The sequence below is a fragment of the Lutjanus erythropterus genome, chromosome 18 (genome assembly GCF_056507025.1).
Source record: "Lutjanus erythropterus isolate fLutEry1 chromosome 18, fLutEry1.hap2, whole genome shotgun sequence".
Taxonomy (NCBI): Eukaryota; Metazoa; Chordata; class Actinopteri; order Lutjaniformes; family Lutjanidae; genus Lutjanus; species Lutjanus erythropterus.
Window position 1 is genome coordinate 26,819,357 of NC_139334.1, and position 17,277 is coordinate 26,836,633.

General features: G+C 40.1%; 1 protein-coding gene across 2 annotated transcripts in view; it reads left to right on the forward strand.

Annotated features, from left to right (window-relative positions):
• The window catches only part of gfra4a (GDNF family receptor alpha 4a), a 289,606-nt gene that overhangs the window by 192,450 nt on the left and 79,879 nt on the right, over nt 1–17,277 (forward strand). For both annotated transcript variants that reach the window (XM_084742647.1, XM_084742646.1), the window contains exon 2: nt 16,910–17,191. In XM_084742647.1, the coding sequence (XP_084598773.1) occupies nt 16,921–17,191 (271 nt within the window). In that variant the 5' untranslated portion in view covers nt 16,910–16,920. The remainder of the gene's footprint in view (nt 1–16,909; nt 17,192–17,277) is intronic.

A 17,277-nucleotide genomic window follows, 5' to 3' on the forward strand; every position in this document is an offset into this window, starting at 1 on the left:
GATTCAAGAAAAAAAATCCCCTCCCTGCTCTCTCTCTTCTTTCAACAGTGGGTTTTACTCACAAGCTGGTGACATTTCAAGTATATTTTTCCACCAACACTGTGGTCTACAACAGTTATTAGGCCCCTTTTTCTGTCCCGTTCCATCTCAACATTGACAAATAAGCGATGTAAACACCTGTTCCGCTTTGTGCACTTGGGCAGCACATTAATACAACTAAAGACGGGGGTAACATAATGAGAGCAGGGGATAATAGGATGTCTTGTTGACAACCAGTTGTTCTGTGGTCAGGATCATTGTCATCTTGTACGACACCCTCCTCTTGCCTCTTGGCATGGCGCAGCTTGGGTGCAGCTGGCAGGGTGGCTGTGGTTCAGCATGCTGTCAGCGATGCCCTCTAATGGGGCTCTGTGGCCCTGCTTTCGGACGGACGACTTGTTCAAGGCCAGGAGGATATCACTTAGGTGAATGAGCCTTTATTAATTCCTCAGTACAGTATAGTCATATGATGCTGTACAGTTTCTCCTCTCCTCTCCTGAGAAAAAACTTATTTAAAATACTAGATACCATCACTGTAACGGTAAAGTTTACTGTAAAGGACTTTATTGGTATCTCACCATGGTCTATATCAACTGTAACGGTGCGTTCACATGCTCCTGGCATGATCCTTTTTCACGAGTTGGGAAGCCATTCTTCCGACTTCTGTGTGTTCATGAACTTTTAAGCTGAAACGACATGGTAGTGTTGGATTGTACTTATTGTCATGTCTGGGTGATGGTTGTGATCCCAGTGAGGATTCTTCCTATCCGAGAGCTGCAGAAACAGTTTGAAGCTTTATATTACAAGCGCCTTTGTTTCAGATTTGTTGCTGCACCAGTACTTTCCCGAAAACCACTAAAATATTGATTTATCAGGTTATAATGCAACTAAATATCTTTTCTAACTAATCTAGGTCACTCTACTATAGTACAAATTACATGTGAGCAAAAAATTACATGCAGTATGTGATTTAGTAAAAAGCTATCAACCGAATATTTACCTTTGTTCGCCATATTTCTGTGTATATGACATCTATAAACAACAACTAAGCAAATCATATGTGATAAAATTTCTGTCAAACTTCTGAGTTGTTGTTGCAGCTTGAAGGAGTGCACCTCAAGTGAGCGTAAAACACTTTTTTTGCAAAATTGATGTTTTTTGAATTTTGTCTCAATGCAGCCAATGAGAAAAAAGTGATTCAGCCTAAATGGGCCCATAAATTCCTGCTGTTTGGTGGTTTCTTTTTCACGCGGCTGAGGCTGGAGGCCAGTTTAACAATTTGTGCTCCTACTTTGACATGGTGTCAGTTACTTTTGAGCCAGTATATGTTCAGTCTGCATACGTCCCTCCACCCTACGACAATAACGGATCAAGAAGCTCCTCTCTTTAGTAAAGTAACACCAGCAACTGGTGAGATTTTGGTCAGAGCATCATGACCAACCGACCACAAGGTGCCAGCCCTGATCAAAATTTGCTGATGGAAACATGGTTATTGACGCTTCTGATTTTGAGAGAAAATGTCACAGATATTGGATGTATTGCACTGAAATTTGGGGCAGACATTTGTATATTTCTTCATTCACCAACTGTAATAACTTGGTGACTGCCTGAACTTTCCTGTATCCTTCCACCTGCAAAAATAATGTCAACCCTGTACCCTGTTTAGTGCTAATTAACAAATTCTAGCATGCTAACATGATAAACTAAGATTGTAAACATAGCAAACATTGTACCACATATTCATAACTTAAAGAACAAAATACAGCCTCACAGATACTCTTAGTCTAATTATTGTCCATTTTTATTGTAATTCATTTTGTGACCAATGATCGAACAAGATTTATCGCACAAAAACATCACACAGTAGCACATTAAATAGCCTCCATCCTGGTAGTATCAAGCATTGTGTTCTTCCAGGCTCAAAGACCGTTTCATCTTTGTACTAAAATTGCAGCTTCTGTTGCATTGTGATCCTGTGTGTGTGTGTGTGTGTGTGTGTGTGTGTGTGTGTGTGTGTGTTTGTAGCTAGTTTGTGTGAACATGTCCACTTGTGTTTGGACTTAACTGTTAAAAGAGCTCGTGCTAATTCAAAATCCTGAAGAAACTGGGGGACAAAAGAGTTCCCAGATTTGTTCTTGTCACACCTCAGGAGACTAACCGACCTCCCTGACCTTATAATCTGGGCATCATGACAGAAATGGGGAGGATCCGAGACACAGAAATCTTTAGAGGAAAGTGGTCGAACAACCAGTGTGGAGCAAAAGTCCAGTCCCCAGAGGACTTTTCCTGCTCTGCAGGAAGAAATGACTCACACAGTGCAGCCATACATCTTAACACTGAACTGAAGAGAAAGAGAAGTTCTTTTCTGGCCCCTGAGGATCTCAGTCTGTTTTAAGGTGGATTCATTGTTGGAACTTGCCACATACTCTCAGTTCTCCTCACCCCCGCCTTAAACTTTCACCCCTTTGTAGAATCGCCCTGTTTAGAGAAGCTCTCCGTAAGAAAGCTGTGACAGGTGGCAATAAAATAACTTAACCACTGACCGTTTTTCTTCTCCTCTTCTTCTAGTTTAGCAGCTTATCACATTCAGTCCAATGCCAGATGCTACTCACCTTTTTTTTTCACAAGCTGTTTGGTTGCTTCAGTGCCAAGAGAGGAGGAGGTAAAGAACCTTCAAAAGCCTCTTTCACGCATACACTGCAACCTTGAACTTAATCTAGACATTACCTGCAGGAGCTGTATGTGAGAACACAAAATGTCCTGATCCAGAGGTGCCAAACTCAATTTCATCTCGAGCCATATCAGCATTATGCTTTTCCTCAAAGGCCCGGTTGTAAATGTAAGGCAATAGAAATGCATATTTGCTATCATATTGAATAATTGCCTGTGTTTGATTATTATTGTTGGTTTTAAAAATAAATAACTAGCTCTGAAAGCAGAACTGTAAGAAAAACAATGGCAAGCTGTGTACAACTATTAAACAGCTTATTTTTAAAATGGAATACAAAGTAGCAGGGCTACAATAACTTATTGATTAGTTGTCAACTATTTAATTAATCGCCATAATAAGTTAGGGTTAAGGTTGGGTTTTTGGGGGGGGTTTTTTAAGAAAAAAAGTCAAAATTCTCTGATTTAAGCTCCTTAAATGTGAATATTTTCAGTTTATTTTATCCTTCTCTGACAGTAAACTCAACATCTTTGGACTGTGAACCAAAAAAAAAATCTTCTGGACCAAACAACTAATCGATTATTTGAGAATAAGATCGACAGATTAATCAGCAATGAAAAGTTGCAGCCCTACAAAGGAGTACAATATTAATAATGACGTTAAAATAACAGTAAGGGTTCTTTGCGAGCTCTTGCAGGCCACATAAATTGAGGTGGAGTTTGACACGTATCCTAATCAGTTGGACAGGACATTAAACAAAGTTTTTGTGAGCTGATGTGTGAATGGAGCAAGTGGATGTGTTGATGACGTTGCACTGTGCGCTGCTGCTTCATACTCTTTGTCTGATTGCCTGTATATTGCTTTGATTTATTTATCACCTACCTCAGACTGGGCTGAGACTCGGTTTGTAAAGTTTGCAGCCTGCCATGCATCGCTCTGTGTTACAAAGATGCAGCTGGAAATCAACAGTGCATTTATTTGACTCAAAATGCAGACTGACTCAGTTGATGACTTGAATCATCTACTGCAGTACTGATATTAATGCAAAAACAGTCATCAGTACAAATGAGTCTTGTTTTGAATATTTATTCTAGTGTCAGTAGGACTGATACCAAAAAATAGATCCAACACATGTTAGATGACGTCACAGACACATGAATATTCTTCTTAGTGCTATAAATATTTACATCTGCTGCTGCTGTGAACATTCATTTCTTTGCCTTCAGGAACTGTCTTGTATTTAAACACTGGATTACGTGGTTAACAGGGAGCAGTAAAGATACGTGCCCCATGTTTGGCAAATTATTTGGTGGTAATATATCCAGATGTGGAATCGTACTTAATTCTAAAATATTTTGCTCCTTATATGTAGGGTTGTACAGCCAAAAACACGGAATCGGTGAGTAAACATGTCTATCCGATACTGCATAATTTATTAACCGCTGAAATGGAACTGTAGTGTCTTTTTTGCCAAAATTTTTGGCCAGTGGAGGAGAGAAATGCCGGCTTTACCTCGGCATCGGATCTAGCTGCAAAGTCTTCATTATAGCCAGCTCATGTTAAGCAGAAAGTCTGAAGAGTTTGATTCAGGAAGAGGAATAATCTGGTGTCATTTCAGTCTGTATTTCCTTTTCTTGTTTTTGGAGGAAGTGGCATCGGAACATCTCTTCTTTTATAGTAGTACATTACTTGCTTTTAACAATAAAAGAACCTGGCTCTGGTATTAGGCGCCACATCTCGCCTAAAAATAAGTGGAGTATTTCCAGCGGACTAACTGTACATCAGGTTGTCTGTTACGTGTGTGAAATGGCACAATCAGACAATGTGGTGAACTGATTCTCAGGACGTAATCAAGAATACATATGTGAAAGGGTCCATAGAGGGAGGCTTTGGGGCGTCACTACATTTCACACAAGGAGGAGCCGGGAAAGTGGAAGTAAAACCTTTATTTATGTAAAGGTAGTGGTGGATGAGTGTAACACTTTGGAGATCTATATAAAAGTACAAGTCCTGCCTTCAGATTTTTGCTGAAAGAAAGAGTAAATAAGTTGTAAGTACAATTTACTAATGTATCAAAAGTAAAGAGCTCAGGGTGCAGGCTAGTTCTGATGATTCATATGTCTTATTGTGGCCATTTTCATTCTCTCAGACCAGCTGAAAAAAGAAAGGGACAAAAAAGAATGGGGGAAATATAAGAGAGGACAATAGGAACAAAATAAAGAAAAAAAACAGAGTATCAAAAGAAGTAAAGAACAGTAGAAAATGTGTAAATTTTGTCTTTCACTGAGCTGAAACAAGGCTGTTATTTTTTCTGCAAATGATACTTTTACTTGAAAACATGCATAATTATCTCAGTTACAATGCAATCTGACTCTGCAAATTAACTACAGACGTAACAAGAATGTTTCGAAGGAAAAAGAACAATCTAAACTCAACGTCCACTTACTCGCTTCCTCTGGAGCTTTTGACTGTGTCGCACTGTCCTCCTCATCAATAGGAACTGTAAATGTTAAAACCTGCAATGTGATAAATAAAAAACACAATATTTCACCCTAAAATGTAGTTAAGGAAAAGCAGAAGATTTCTGAAAGAGGAAATGCTCAATTAAAATACCAGTGTCTCAAATCTGTACCCACATAAGTTCATGGATTTGGTTGCTTTCTACCTCAAAATACGTGCAAATGTCCAGCAAGAGTTGAATATTATGACAATTTCATGCAGTACCTCTAATTTATATTCACATAAAAGCTCCTCATTATCATAATATCCAATTTAGACTTTTTAGAGCTACTGATTGAAGTCTCGAGCCTTTATCTTTGATTTCTTTTGAAATACTGATCTAGTAATCTAACTTCAGTGTAATAATCATTTCACTCCCCCATCATATCATTCACACCACTGAGGAGCTCAGTCTCAAAAATCAATTTATTATTATCTTGCACAACATAAATGTGTCGGCACAAAAATCATGATCTGCACTTCAAAAGAGTAAAAATGATTTTCTCGCTGGCAAAATGGCTTTTTGAAATTTTAAAAAATAGTTTTTCATCAAGCTTTCAGGTCCCACACACACTTTCAATTCTAAGAAGACAAAGAAAAATGCCCAAATTGCAGTGGCGTGGTTATTTGGGAACAGCTGCGGAATGATATTGACTTTCTTCGGGATGGATTAGTCACTGAGGAATCCGGGGAAGGAGATTAGTATTCTGCATCACGGCCAGAGTGGTCTCCTGGTTCTCCTCTAAATTTCATCATGTTTTTGCTGAATCAATGATACAGAGCAAAAGGACCCTATCACTGCGTATTTTGAGGACCAATTTATTGTCCAAATAAATCCTGCTGCAAACTAAATTTATGGAAAAGTGTCTAAAATAGTTTCTTCACTATTGTGCAAATGGATTTACACAAACGTGTTTGTTCTTTCACATCGACTTGTGTGTTTATGTGCGTGCGTTTATAGGAGGAAGATTGCTCTTTTGTTTTGGCACCGCTGCCGGGGAGGAGAGAGGGCATTATTAGTAGCTGTGAAAGAAGAGACAACATAGCAGAAGAAGACCCAGCAGACTCAGTGAGTCATCTTGGTTAAGAAGTGTATGGGGAGGCGCAGTTAGCTAATAAGGAACTACAATATAGAGTAACAAAAGCACAGTCCCTTGGTAGCACTGTCAAAGATTTACCAAACAATCTGAGAGCCTGTTATCTCTAATAGGATTCATCATACAGACTATAGCAAGTCACTCATCCGTACAGCAGCTGATGAAAAGAAAGATGGCTTTCGTGCGAGATCTATACAAGCAATCATAGATATGAAAATGAGCTACAAACGCGAACATGCACAGTGACTCAGCACAAACCGAGAAAGCAAACATTCCTCACTTGTGAGCTTAGATCTCGCTTCGTTCAGTCAGCATTGTGAACTCGGAGCTAAAAGTTTAAGAGTTGCTGCAGAGACATCGACTTTAAGACTGAACTGAAAGACTTTTGCTGAATGCTGCATTTCCTTTGGTCATCTTGGGAGTAGTCCCTTTAAAATATTCGTAAAGCGAGTTGCTCCACAGCCTCTTATACATTTCATGTCAAGTTTATTTGCATAGCTCACATATGATGTCTCAGTCGACTTTACAGGCTCACAACCACAGGGCTGGAGCCGGGCGGGGTGGGGGGGGGTACATGGAGGCCATGAAGGCCATGGCTGTCGTGGCCCCTTATTTGTTTGGCCTCATGCCCCTCAAAGAACTACAGTCTATATGTCCTAAGGCCACAGTGACCTCAATGTCTCGATTCTGACTGGGCAACATCAATTGAAACACAAATAACCAGTATCAAGTTTGATTTCTAGCCTGTTATGAACCGCTGGAAAACCACTGGGCTGTTTATGACTACAGTTTGATAAATTAGCTAATAATAAAATCTGTGACTGAGCTGACCCAGTGCCCTGAAAAGTGTTACGAGCCTCACGAGTATTATGGCCTAATTGTTGTAACATAAATGTTAGCAAATATAATATTAGTCGAGTCCAGTGACTGCGATTAGTCCAGGGCTAAGCCTGTATAAACTTCTGACTCAGGAGTTTCTGTAAATATTGGTAATTTGCAAATAATAGTAATTAATTATTTTGTGAAATAAACATTTTTCAGATTTATTTAGGCCTATTTCTAATACAGTTTCATTCCTCCATTCCAAATAAAATAATCCCTAACCAATAAGTTAAATTCATTACTTCGTTGAACTAAATATCGTTGTTTTATTTGATGGCTTCAAAACACCAAAAGCCAAGTGCCCCTTGCCACTTGCCCCGAAAATGATGAAATCCGAGGCCCGGCAGGAGCAAATCATCATTTTCAGCATCAGTTAAACTACTGATTATTTTTTCACGGAACCACCCCGTCTGTTGAAATTAATATAGCAAAGAAATGTTTTAAATCACAAAATGTTGATCGTGAAATTATCTGCAAAACTGCAAATTTGTTTTCCCAAATAATATTTTAACCGACTAACAATAAATGGACTGGGAGATCCCACAAAAACACAGTGAGACCGGAACCAAACAGAGCCTCTGAGACCAATGATTGCCAGTTTGATGGGGAATTCAGTACCAAGGTTGTTTTCTTGCCTGATTTGGAGCCCATCTGGCTAGCTGTACTGCTAATCAAGCTAACTACAGCTCTAACTCCCAAAAAGTTGGACACTGCAAAAAGTAAATAAAAACAGAATGCAATGATTTGCAAATACTTTTCGACCTATAATCAATTGAACACTGTACAATGACATTTTTTTTACTTTTTCAAAATGTACACTCATTCTGAATTTGATTACATTCTGTTTTTATTTAAGTTTTATACAACATACCAATTTTGTAGCTAACACCAGCTACAGTTAACAGCAGATAGTTGTTAGCCTACTTTTAAAAGAAGTAAACTAGCTATCTGTCCATGAGGTATAACTCTGTAAACCACCTCTGTACTGTACTCTGTTGTCAAACTTGCCATATAACATTTAATGACACATCCAAAATGTATCACTGTAGTTGAGGTCAAGGAAAATATTCACTCTTATAATGGTCTCATGACGGCCAGTGTCAAAACAAACCACATGTGACAGTTTAATTTCATATTAAAGCATAAAGCTAAACAGTTTCTTTGAGTTTAATGATGTCAAACTGCCATAACAAATGCACTTCTGTCTTGGTTAATGTCAAGCTGTCATAACAAAAACATTGTCGGGTTGATTAATGTCAAGTTGGCATAAAGATTTGCGATTGTTAATGCAAAACTTTGCATTCTAAAATAACATAATTGACCAAAGTGAAATGACAGTGGAAACAGTCATAAACATTCACAAAGATCTCTTCACGATCATGAGCGGTGTCATGGTTATGACAGTGTCATGTCAGTCTTATTACACAGACCTTTAAATAAATTGTTAGTAATTAAAAGTTGGCAGTCCAGCCAAAGCTTTCTAAGAAGAAAAAAACCTCAAAACTATAGAACAAAAATAAATACAAACCTTTTGTGCTGAAAAAAAAAGTTAGAAGTCATAGAAATTAGGAACACAAGGAGTTTATAATCCAACAATTAAATTATAATGGATCCCATGAAACCCAGCGTCAAACATGAAGGAGCTGTGAAGTTGTTAGTATTGTTGTTTTCTGGGATATTGATTCACAAAAAAACGCTGAGTCAGACTTACTGTATGCAAACATATAAGTCATTTTATCACTGTCATCACTATCTCTGTTCTCGTCCCCCGTTTTATCATCATCGTTCACATATCGAGAATTAAATCTTACTAAACTTCCTCTATGTGACTGCAGTGCTTTCTGTGGAGCAGCTGCTGGAGATTTTAAAGGACGCTTTCTCCCGTTGGGCTGATAGCTAGCGGCTGATGGCAGTGACTGATGCCCGGTGGCTGTAGAGGAGCCTGGGGTTTAGGTGGGAGGCAGAGAGACGTGAGGAGCCACCCGATGAGGTGAGGCGAGCTGGAGTTCTCTCGCCATCCTTACGCCTGTTTCCTTTGAGGGGAGAGTGGAGCACCAGCAGAGAGAGGAGGGCAAGAGAGCTGGTTATTTTCTGCTTGTTTGGAGGTTTTCTTATTAATCTCACCAACGTCTTGTCTTACTAAGTTAAATTTTAGTAGTTGCAGCTGCAAACCAACATGTTTATACTTTCAGCAGAGGCGGACTCAGACTGTCTGAGGGGCAGGGGCGAAACAAAAAAGGGTATCAGCTGTACGTGGTGGGGCACCAGCACAGCCAAAGTCATGATGCACTCTATCACATTTTGTCCATTGGAGCGGCACACTAGAGGCACTTTATTTCATTTTCTCCACTAGAAGGGCACTTTAGTTTTCCCCACCAGAAGAGCATGCTAGGGGGCACTTTATCGCTTTTTTACTACTAGAAACGCACTTTAGAGGCCACTTTTTCATATTTTCTTCGCTAGAAGGGCACTCTAGAGGGTGTGATCACATTTTGTCCACTACAAGGACACCCTTGAGCACACTTCATCACATTTTCTCCACTAGGGGGGCACCCTAGAGGGCACATATTTTTTTGTCGACCAGAAGGGCACTAGTTTTTTTTTCCACTAGAAGGCTATCCTACTGGGCGCTTAATCAAGTTTTTTCTACACTTTAGAGGTTTTCTTCACCACTCTAGAGGTCACTTTTTCATATTTTCTGTACAAGAAGGGCACTCTGGAGGGTGCTATCACATATTCTCCACTAGAAGGGCTCTCTGAAGAGCACTTCATCATGTTTTCTCTGCTAGAGGGTCACTCTAGAGGTCACCTTTCAACATTTTCTCCACTAGAAGGTTTCGATCCTAGGGCAATTCAGCGGGCACGTTATGTTTACACCACTAGAAGGGCATCCTAGAGGGCGCTTTATCACCTGTTCTCCCCTAGAAGGTCTTTTTGTCATTTTTTGTTCACTAGAGGGGCACCCTGGAGGGCACCTTATCACATTTTCTCCCCTAGAAGAGCACTCATGTTTTGTCCACTGAAACAGCACCCTAGAGGTCATTTTATCACTTTATCTTAACTAAAGGCTCTTTTAAGGTGTTTTTGGGGAGGGGGCATGGGGGGCTTGCAGGATTCCCATTTGCTCACTTCATGTCCCACAACACTGTCTACAATTTTTCAGTTAATGCTTATTTGTACAGTCTCCTGCTTTGTCTGACAAAAACATTACAAATTCACCTTGTTTCCAGCTGCAAGAATGAAGCCAGAGATCACAGGAACGAAAAGTGAATTCAGGTCTGTTCCTTTCCTCAAAAACATGTTTGAGACTGAACCATAGCAGGTGTGTTTGGGTGCGAGCGAGGGATGAGGAGAGGAAGAGGAGAGATAAGTGGAAAGGATGACGAGACTTGAGAGGAAATTGGAGAGAAACAAAGAGGAGAAGAAACAAAAAAGCGACGAGAGGGAGCGTTCAAACAGATTATTTACCTCAGTGGGATAAACATGGAGGCATATAGGATGGAACGAATTTGAATGACAAGGCAACTGATTTCTCCTAATTGGTTTTGACTGTCTCTCTTTGAACTGCCGGTGTGCTGCGGCTCTGTTTCCAGGCAAACAGCTATCTCTTGCAATCTGGAGTGCTGCTTAATTTCTCCGACAAATATCAAACCTCTCTCCACGCTGGATTAGTTGCAATTTAATAAGATTTGCACTGTTGCTGCTCACCAGGGAGTTTTTTTTTCTTTTTCCTTTTTCTTTTGCCTTGCAGCCTAGGGAAGCCAAACCTGGCTTTAAGGTTCTTCTGTGCTCCACCTTCCATATCAGAACACCCACACACACCACCCACATCTCTGCTCCCACCTACTGTTCCACAAACTTGCATAAGAGGAGCAAAAGAAATATGTTTAAATATTGTTTCTCTTAAATCGAGTGCAGAGAACTACCACAGGGGTGACATAATAGCATGCATTTCCAATGCAAATGTGCATTTTAAGAGTTTTCTCAAAGCGAGTGAAGTGCCTTGACATAAGGCTGATTCCTCCGCTTTTTTCAAGGTACCATCACTTGATCCAAGAAAACTCTCAAGTGGAGCTGATTTGCATCGAAAACGAATGACATTATCTCACCCTGCAAATTTTTTTTCCCCCATCCCTTTGCTTTACATAAACTGAATCAGATTGTAAGATGCTATGGTGGAATAAATGACTTGTCGAGGGGGATATTTTTTTTTTTGGCACACTAAGTGCCGCCTGTCAAGACCTCAGCAAAGATGAGCTCTTCACTTGAGTGGCAGATGCTTTCTCTCAATAGGCTCCACAAACATCCCAAACCCATAGCAACAAGCTTCTTGCCTGACTGTCTGTCTAGACTTTTATTGACAGCTTACCGCTAGATGGGCTGACTCCTTGGAAAGGTTGAGAAGTCTCCTGCTGGGCGCATGGCAGTTAACCCCTTTCTCTCCACAGCTGCAGCAGGCTTCAGCTGAGGCTGTATGACATGTTGTGTCCTTTTCTGTTTCATCTGATCACGTCTAGAGTCACGCAGGGAGAGGTACTCCGAGTTGCAGTCTGAGCCAAAGGAAAAACGTAGAATTGTGACAGTCTCGTCAGCCTGCCAGTGGAAAATTAGCGGGCGTCTGCCTTTATTGGGATACTGCTTTCGCTCCTTATCACTTGATTGAGCCGTGATCGAATCAAATTTGATTAAGATTTAATTACTGAACCAACTCGTTGCACACAAAGTCTCACCAAGTCGGCAGTGACACAGAAATGCTTTTGGACATGATTTCTTGGAGTCTGTCAAGCAGTGGATAACCAATTCTTCTCACTTATTTAAAACTAATCACTGTAATTATAGATGGTTTTTAATGCTTTCTAAAGAGAGCAGTAAATGATGGTACCCTAAATACAGCTGTACTGTTAAAAAGGAGATTTAAATAATGCCTTAAAGCTGTAATATGTAACATTTCTGTTAAAACATCTAAAAGCTCTAGACCTATATTATATTTTTTGTGGAGTTGTGTACACTTACACTGCCCCAAAAGTTTCCAGCAGTGTAGTACTATAACAGTAGTACTATAACTTCTGTGAAAACACTGGATACGTCAGAGAGCAAGGAACAAAGTCAGCAAATGTGACTAATCATAAAGTGCTGGATTGTCTCTCTCAATAAGTTTGATCAAAAAGTTAAAATATAACCACTGTTGTCTGTGAGCGTTTAATCATTTTTGCTCTTTTTAGTATTATGGCATAACACCTGTCCTAATTTTAGATGCAAAACAAAGCATTTTCTAGCTTTGAAGGTTTGCGTCCCCCCCCCCACATTTTGCCTCACATTGGTTTTGTCCACTACCTACTTATAGCCACACATCTCTTTTTACCGCCAAAATATTTACTATATGAAATAAGCGACTAGCAACAAATCTAGTAAGTTAGTCAGACCATCAGGGGGAAAGTGAGTAATCCACACAGTGCTGTTGTTTTGTAATTTATTTCCATGCATGCTGTAATCTCAGTCAGCCCTCCTCTGACAGCAGCACAGCATCTTTCCTTGTTTATTGCTTATTATTTACATGCTTATTGTCCCCACCAACCACAGCCGTGGCATGAAACCACCCTTGACCTTGTCCATGAACATAATAGGTCATGTCAGCTACGGTGCAATGATGATTGTTTAACAATGAAGAATACAACTCTCATGTTCCCACGCTGCTTCAGATGTCATCAAACTACGTATTTTGTTATTGTTTTAACGTGTGATAGCCTGCTTGCAGCCCTGTATGTCTAACATACATTTCTCTCCTATTTTCCCTCAGTATTTCATATATATTCTGTCTCAGCTTGTTCTAGCTCTTTATCGAAGCTATGAGATGATTTCACTTGGTGAAATATTCAAACCCAAGAGTCCATATTTTTATGGCTGCACCATTCCCTCACATGGAAATATCCAAGGTGTCTCTCTAGATGTGCATCATTTTACACACATTTCACTTAAATTCAGCCTGACATGTCTGGCATTTGGAAACTCTGGGACTTCTACGAGAGTAGAAAATAAAGTTCAGCGGGTTTGAACAAACTTTGGCTGCACAGTATGAGTTTGTACTGACTGACCCAACTTTAAATTTTTTTAGCCAAACTGGCAAAATGGCTCATGTCAGTCAGTTGATCTACAGCACCACTTTTGTCCAGATTGTCATATTTTAAAAACTTCTGGTTGGATTGTCATGAAATTTGATGCAGACATCCAGAGTAAATTGTAGTAACTTTGGTGAGTCTCTAACCCCATAATGTCTGACAGAAAATGGTCAGGAAGGGAGTAAGTTGCTGCCTCAAGCGAAGGACTTTAGGTAACTCAGGGCCTTGTTCATGAGTGATGGTAAAATCTGGTGGCAGATTAGTGCGAGCTAAGCCAGAAGGCAAAGCTTTCGATTTACTAGTTGATCTACTTTCCAACTGTCACCTATTGTCCACTGACCAAAATAATGAGGTCACAGATACAAGTAGCCAAGATGAGTTTCCTCCCAAGGGTGGCTAGGCTCAGCCGGGTGAGGAGCTTATAGTCGAGCTGATGCTCCTTCAAGTTAAAAGGACCCAGCTGAGGTGATTAGGACGTCTGACTGGGATGCTGCCTGGACACCTCCCTTTGGATGTTTTCCGAGCACGTTCTTCGGCAAAGAGACCCCAGGGTACACCCAGAACTCGCTGGAGGCATAACATAACACATCTGGCCTGGGGAACGCCATGGGATCCCCCAGGTGGAGCTGGAAACTGCTGCTGGAGTGAGGGATGTCTGGAATATACCAATATTAGCCTGCTTACACTACAATGGATGGATGGATGAATGAATGGATTAGCAAATGTCGTCATGCTAAGAGACTAAAATAAGATTGTGAACATTGTAAACATACCTTCTAAACATCAGGGTGTTAGCATTGCGGGCACATTAACATGGTGATGTTAGCTCAAACTAGTGCTGTGCCTACATGCAGCCTCACAAAGCCACTATATGGCTGTAAGTTCTTGTTAATTTGTAGTTTTCGTGCAAAATTGGTTACATGTATGGATTAATAAACACTACATATTTTTTTTAAAAAAAAGCTGTTGGACAGCTGGGAATAAATAAGCATTCTGTGTCCTTAAGGGGAGTAAAGCTTGTATGTTATTAGTGCCACATGAAACAAGACAACAGTAAACACGTTGTAGCCCCACAAATGATGCAGCCAATCCGTAACAAATGTGACACTTTGTTTTGACTGCAGCTTAAATACTTCAGTGTAATTCTGAACTTGTCAGGATGTATTGGTGGGATGCATCTAACCCCCAGGTTTCATCAAAATCCACTCAGCGCTGTCAGAAGTATTCTGTGTGACAACTGTATGAATTCATGAATAATATAGCAACCCCCCCCCCTCGGGTTTATGAATATCATTTTAAAAGGCTGGAGTACAGTAGTGAGAGACACCGCTGACCAAGTCTGATCATCACTGACAAGGGCAGTAAAACTCTAATCCACTTATTAAATTCAATTTAATTTGCTCTATTTTAGCAACGATTCGGGGATCACAAAATCTCACGTTCACTCACCGGTTTGTTTTGATGTGATTAAAGGAGCAGTCCAGGGATTTTTCACATTTTACAAATCAGTTTACATGCAGTGGGGAGTGATACTGTGAAAACAGTTGTGTCTGTTGTGCCTCTGAAAGGGCTTTGTCAAGTCTGAGAAAATAACCCCAGTGAGGTCATAGTGATGTCATCGATGTTTTCTCATCAGCATTTACCAAATTACAGGTATAATCTGATTCTGCAACATTTTCCTGAAGGAAATGATGTACAGACTCAATGACACAATCCCTATCAATCATCACTTATGACCTACTAGAAGTGTGTTGTGGTGTCTGTATCTGCAAAGAATCTGCCCTCTGCCTGTATTTCCTCATTTTTTCTCATTGTTTTGTTGTGCTCAGAACATTTCACCAACCCAGAATGTCTTGATGTGTTTAAGAACAGCTCAGACAAGTCCTACTGACTAAATTTCTAATTCTTTTTAAAATATGGAAAAGTCAAAATAGATCTACCATCTCAAGATCGTGGTGAGAATTCTCCTGGAAAAAGACAGTGTGATATTTTATGACTCTGAAATTGAAATTTTTACAGCAGAGTTTTCAGGGACGGGATGAATGTTGGAGGTGGTGTTGCAAATCAATAGCAGACAATTTTCATTTATTTTGGGGCTGCCTTCAAATCCATTCACATCGACAAAGAAATAAGGAATATTTTTTGAATAGAAGTTGCTTTTTTGTCACATTACACCTGGGCAAGACTCCTGGACAAACTCATGGCCCAGGATAAATATGTTTATAAAGTATGGGATGCAACCTACTGACTGTGTAATTGAAAAGTCCTGTTTTGTTCTAATATGTGGCCCATATCAACCCTTGATCGTGTGTCTTTCACAAGAGTCTCTCAAGTCCTACAACTGGAAATGCAACATGAAAATTGCTATTTTACACTTTCAAGTTGGATTTAGGTACTTTCACAATGCCGAGACACAGCTTTGTGAAAATTACAAACCCTGATTTAGTCATAATAACATAATGTAATATTATCTATATAAGCATAAAACCTTAATCTTAATTTTGTATTAATACATTTCACTTGTACTGTTTTGCTCATTTTTCCATATCAATTCAAACTTGTCTTTTGGGAATAAAAAAGCTTACTAAAGTATTTTTTTAGCTAAGAGATTTGAAATGGCAAGCTGCAGCTCAGGAAGTCGAGCAAATCCCAAAGATAGGCGTAAGGGGCCAAGGTTGAAAATCAAACCCAAAGACCACAGAAAAACATTTAAAGAATAGACCCCTAGAAATCTGACAATTTGGGGCATGACCAAAACTGATGCGGTAAAGTAGCTGGGAAAAAGACATTTTTGTCCATCATTCCTGCAGCTCTGCTGATGGATTTATTTGCAGCTCTGTTCTGAAGTCGTCATTTCTAATTTTCTATTATATAATTTGTGGTTTTGAGTCTTTTATAACGTTCATTCTCCTCATTTTTCTTCCAGTTGTGCTTTTTCCTATAAATTTGTCTCAAGTTATGTGTCATTTTAGCCATTTGGGTTTCTTTAACAATTAAGATAAGATAGATAAGATAAGATAATCCTTTATTAGTCCCACAGCAGGGAAATGTGCGGTGTTACAGCAGCAAGGATAATTACAAGCCACTGGTCCTGTTTAAGTTGCTATTCATAATATTTTAACCAAATATCTGTCGCTTCCCATTACTCTTTCTTCAGAGAACTCACGGGTCTTTTGAATGAGTTAGTGCCCCCTTGGGCTGGCTGGTATAATTTTGGAAATCGCTGGAACACCAATTATGAAGTGAAAGGTACAATGAAGTCATGCTTAGCAGGATAGCTTAGCTGATACTACAAGCTTTCATTAGTCTGTATCAAATATGGCTAATCGTGGTTAAATAAATGAAAAAAAAATTTATGCTTTTCAGTAGTTTCCTTTGTGTCACTGAATTTTTCTTTTTCTCTAACTTAGAGTCTGAAAGATTTTATTTGGGGTTTAGTTGGATTAATACTCAACATGTTATGTTATTTAAACATCCAAAACAGCCTCTGAACGCTTCACTGAGCAAGTGTACAGAACACGGATCCATAGATCAGTCTGCTGCCCAGAGCTAATCGTGGGGGACCACAACACGACACTAATCTGTCCTCTGCCCGTCTTCTCTTGCAGGAGTCCCACGTATGGCTCTGTCTGCGGGCGGGAGGGACTGCCTGCGTGCCGGAGACACCTGCTCCAGCGACGACACCTGCAGCCCGCGACTGCGCACCCTCAGGCAGTGTGTGGCAGGGGACGGCAGCGTGAAGCTGGGGCCCGGGGCGCGAAACCAGTGTGAGAACGCCATGACGGCACTGCTGTCCACTCCTCTGCACGGCTGCCAGTGTAAACGAGGCATGAAGAAGGAGAAGAACTGCCTGAGCATCTACTGGAGTCTGCATCAGTCTGTGCTGCACGGTAAGACTGGCATTAACACTCACAATCTGATGGTTGTGCTCCCCTGAGGTGGGCGGGAGTAGGTACAGTATATTATTGGGATTATT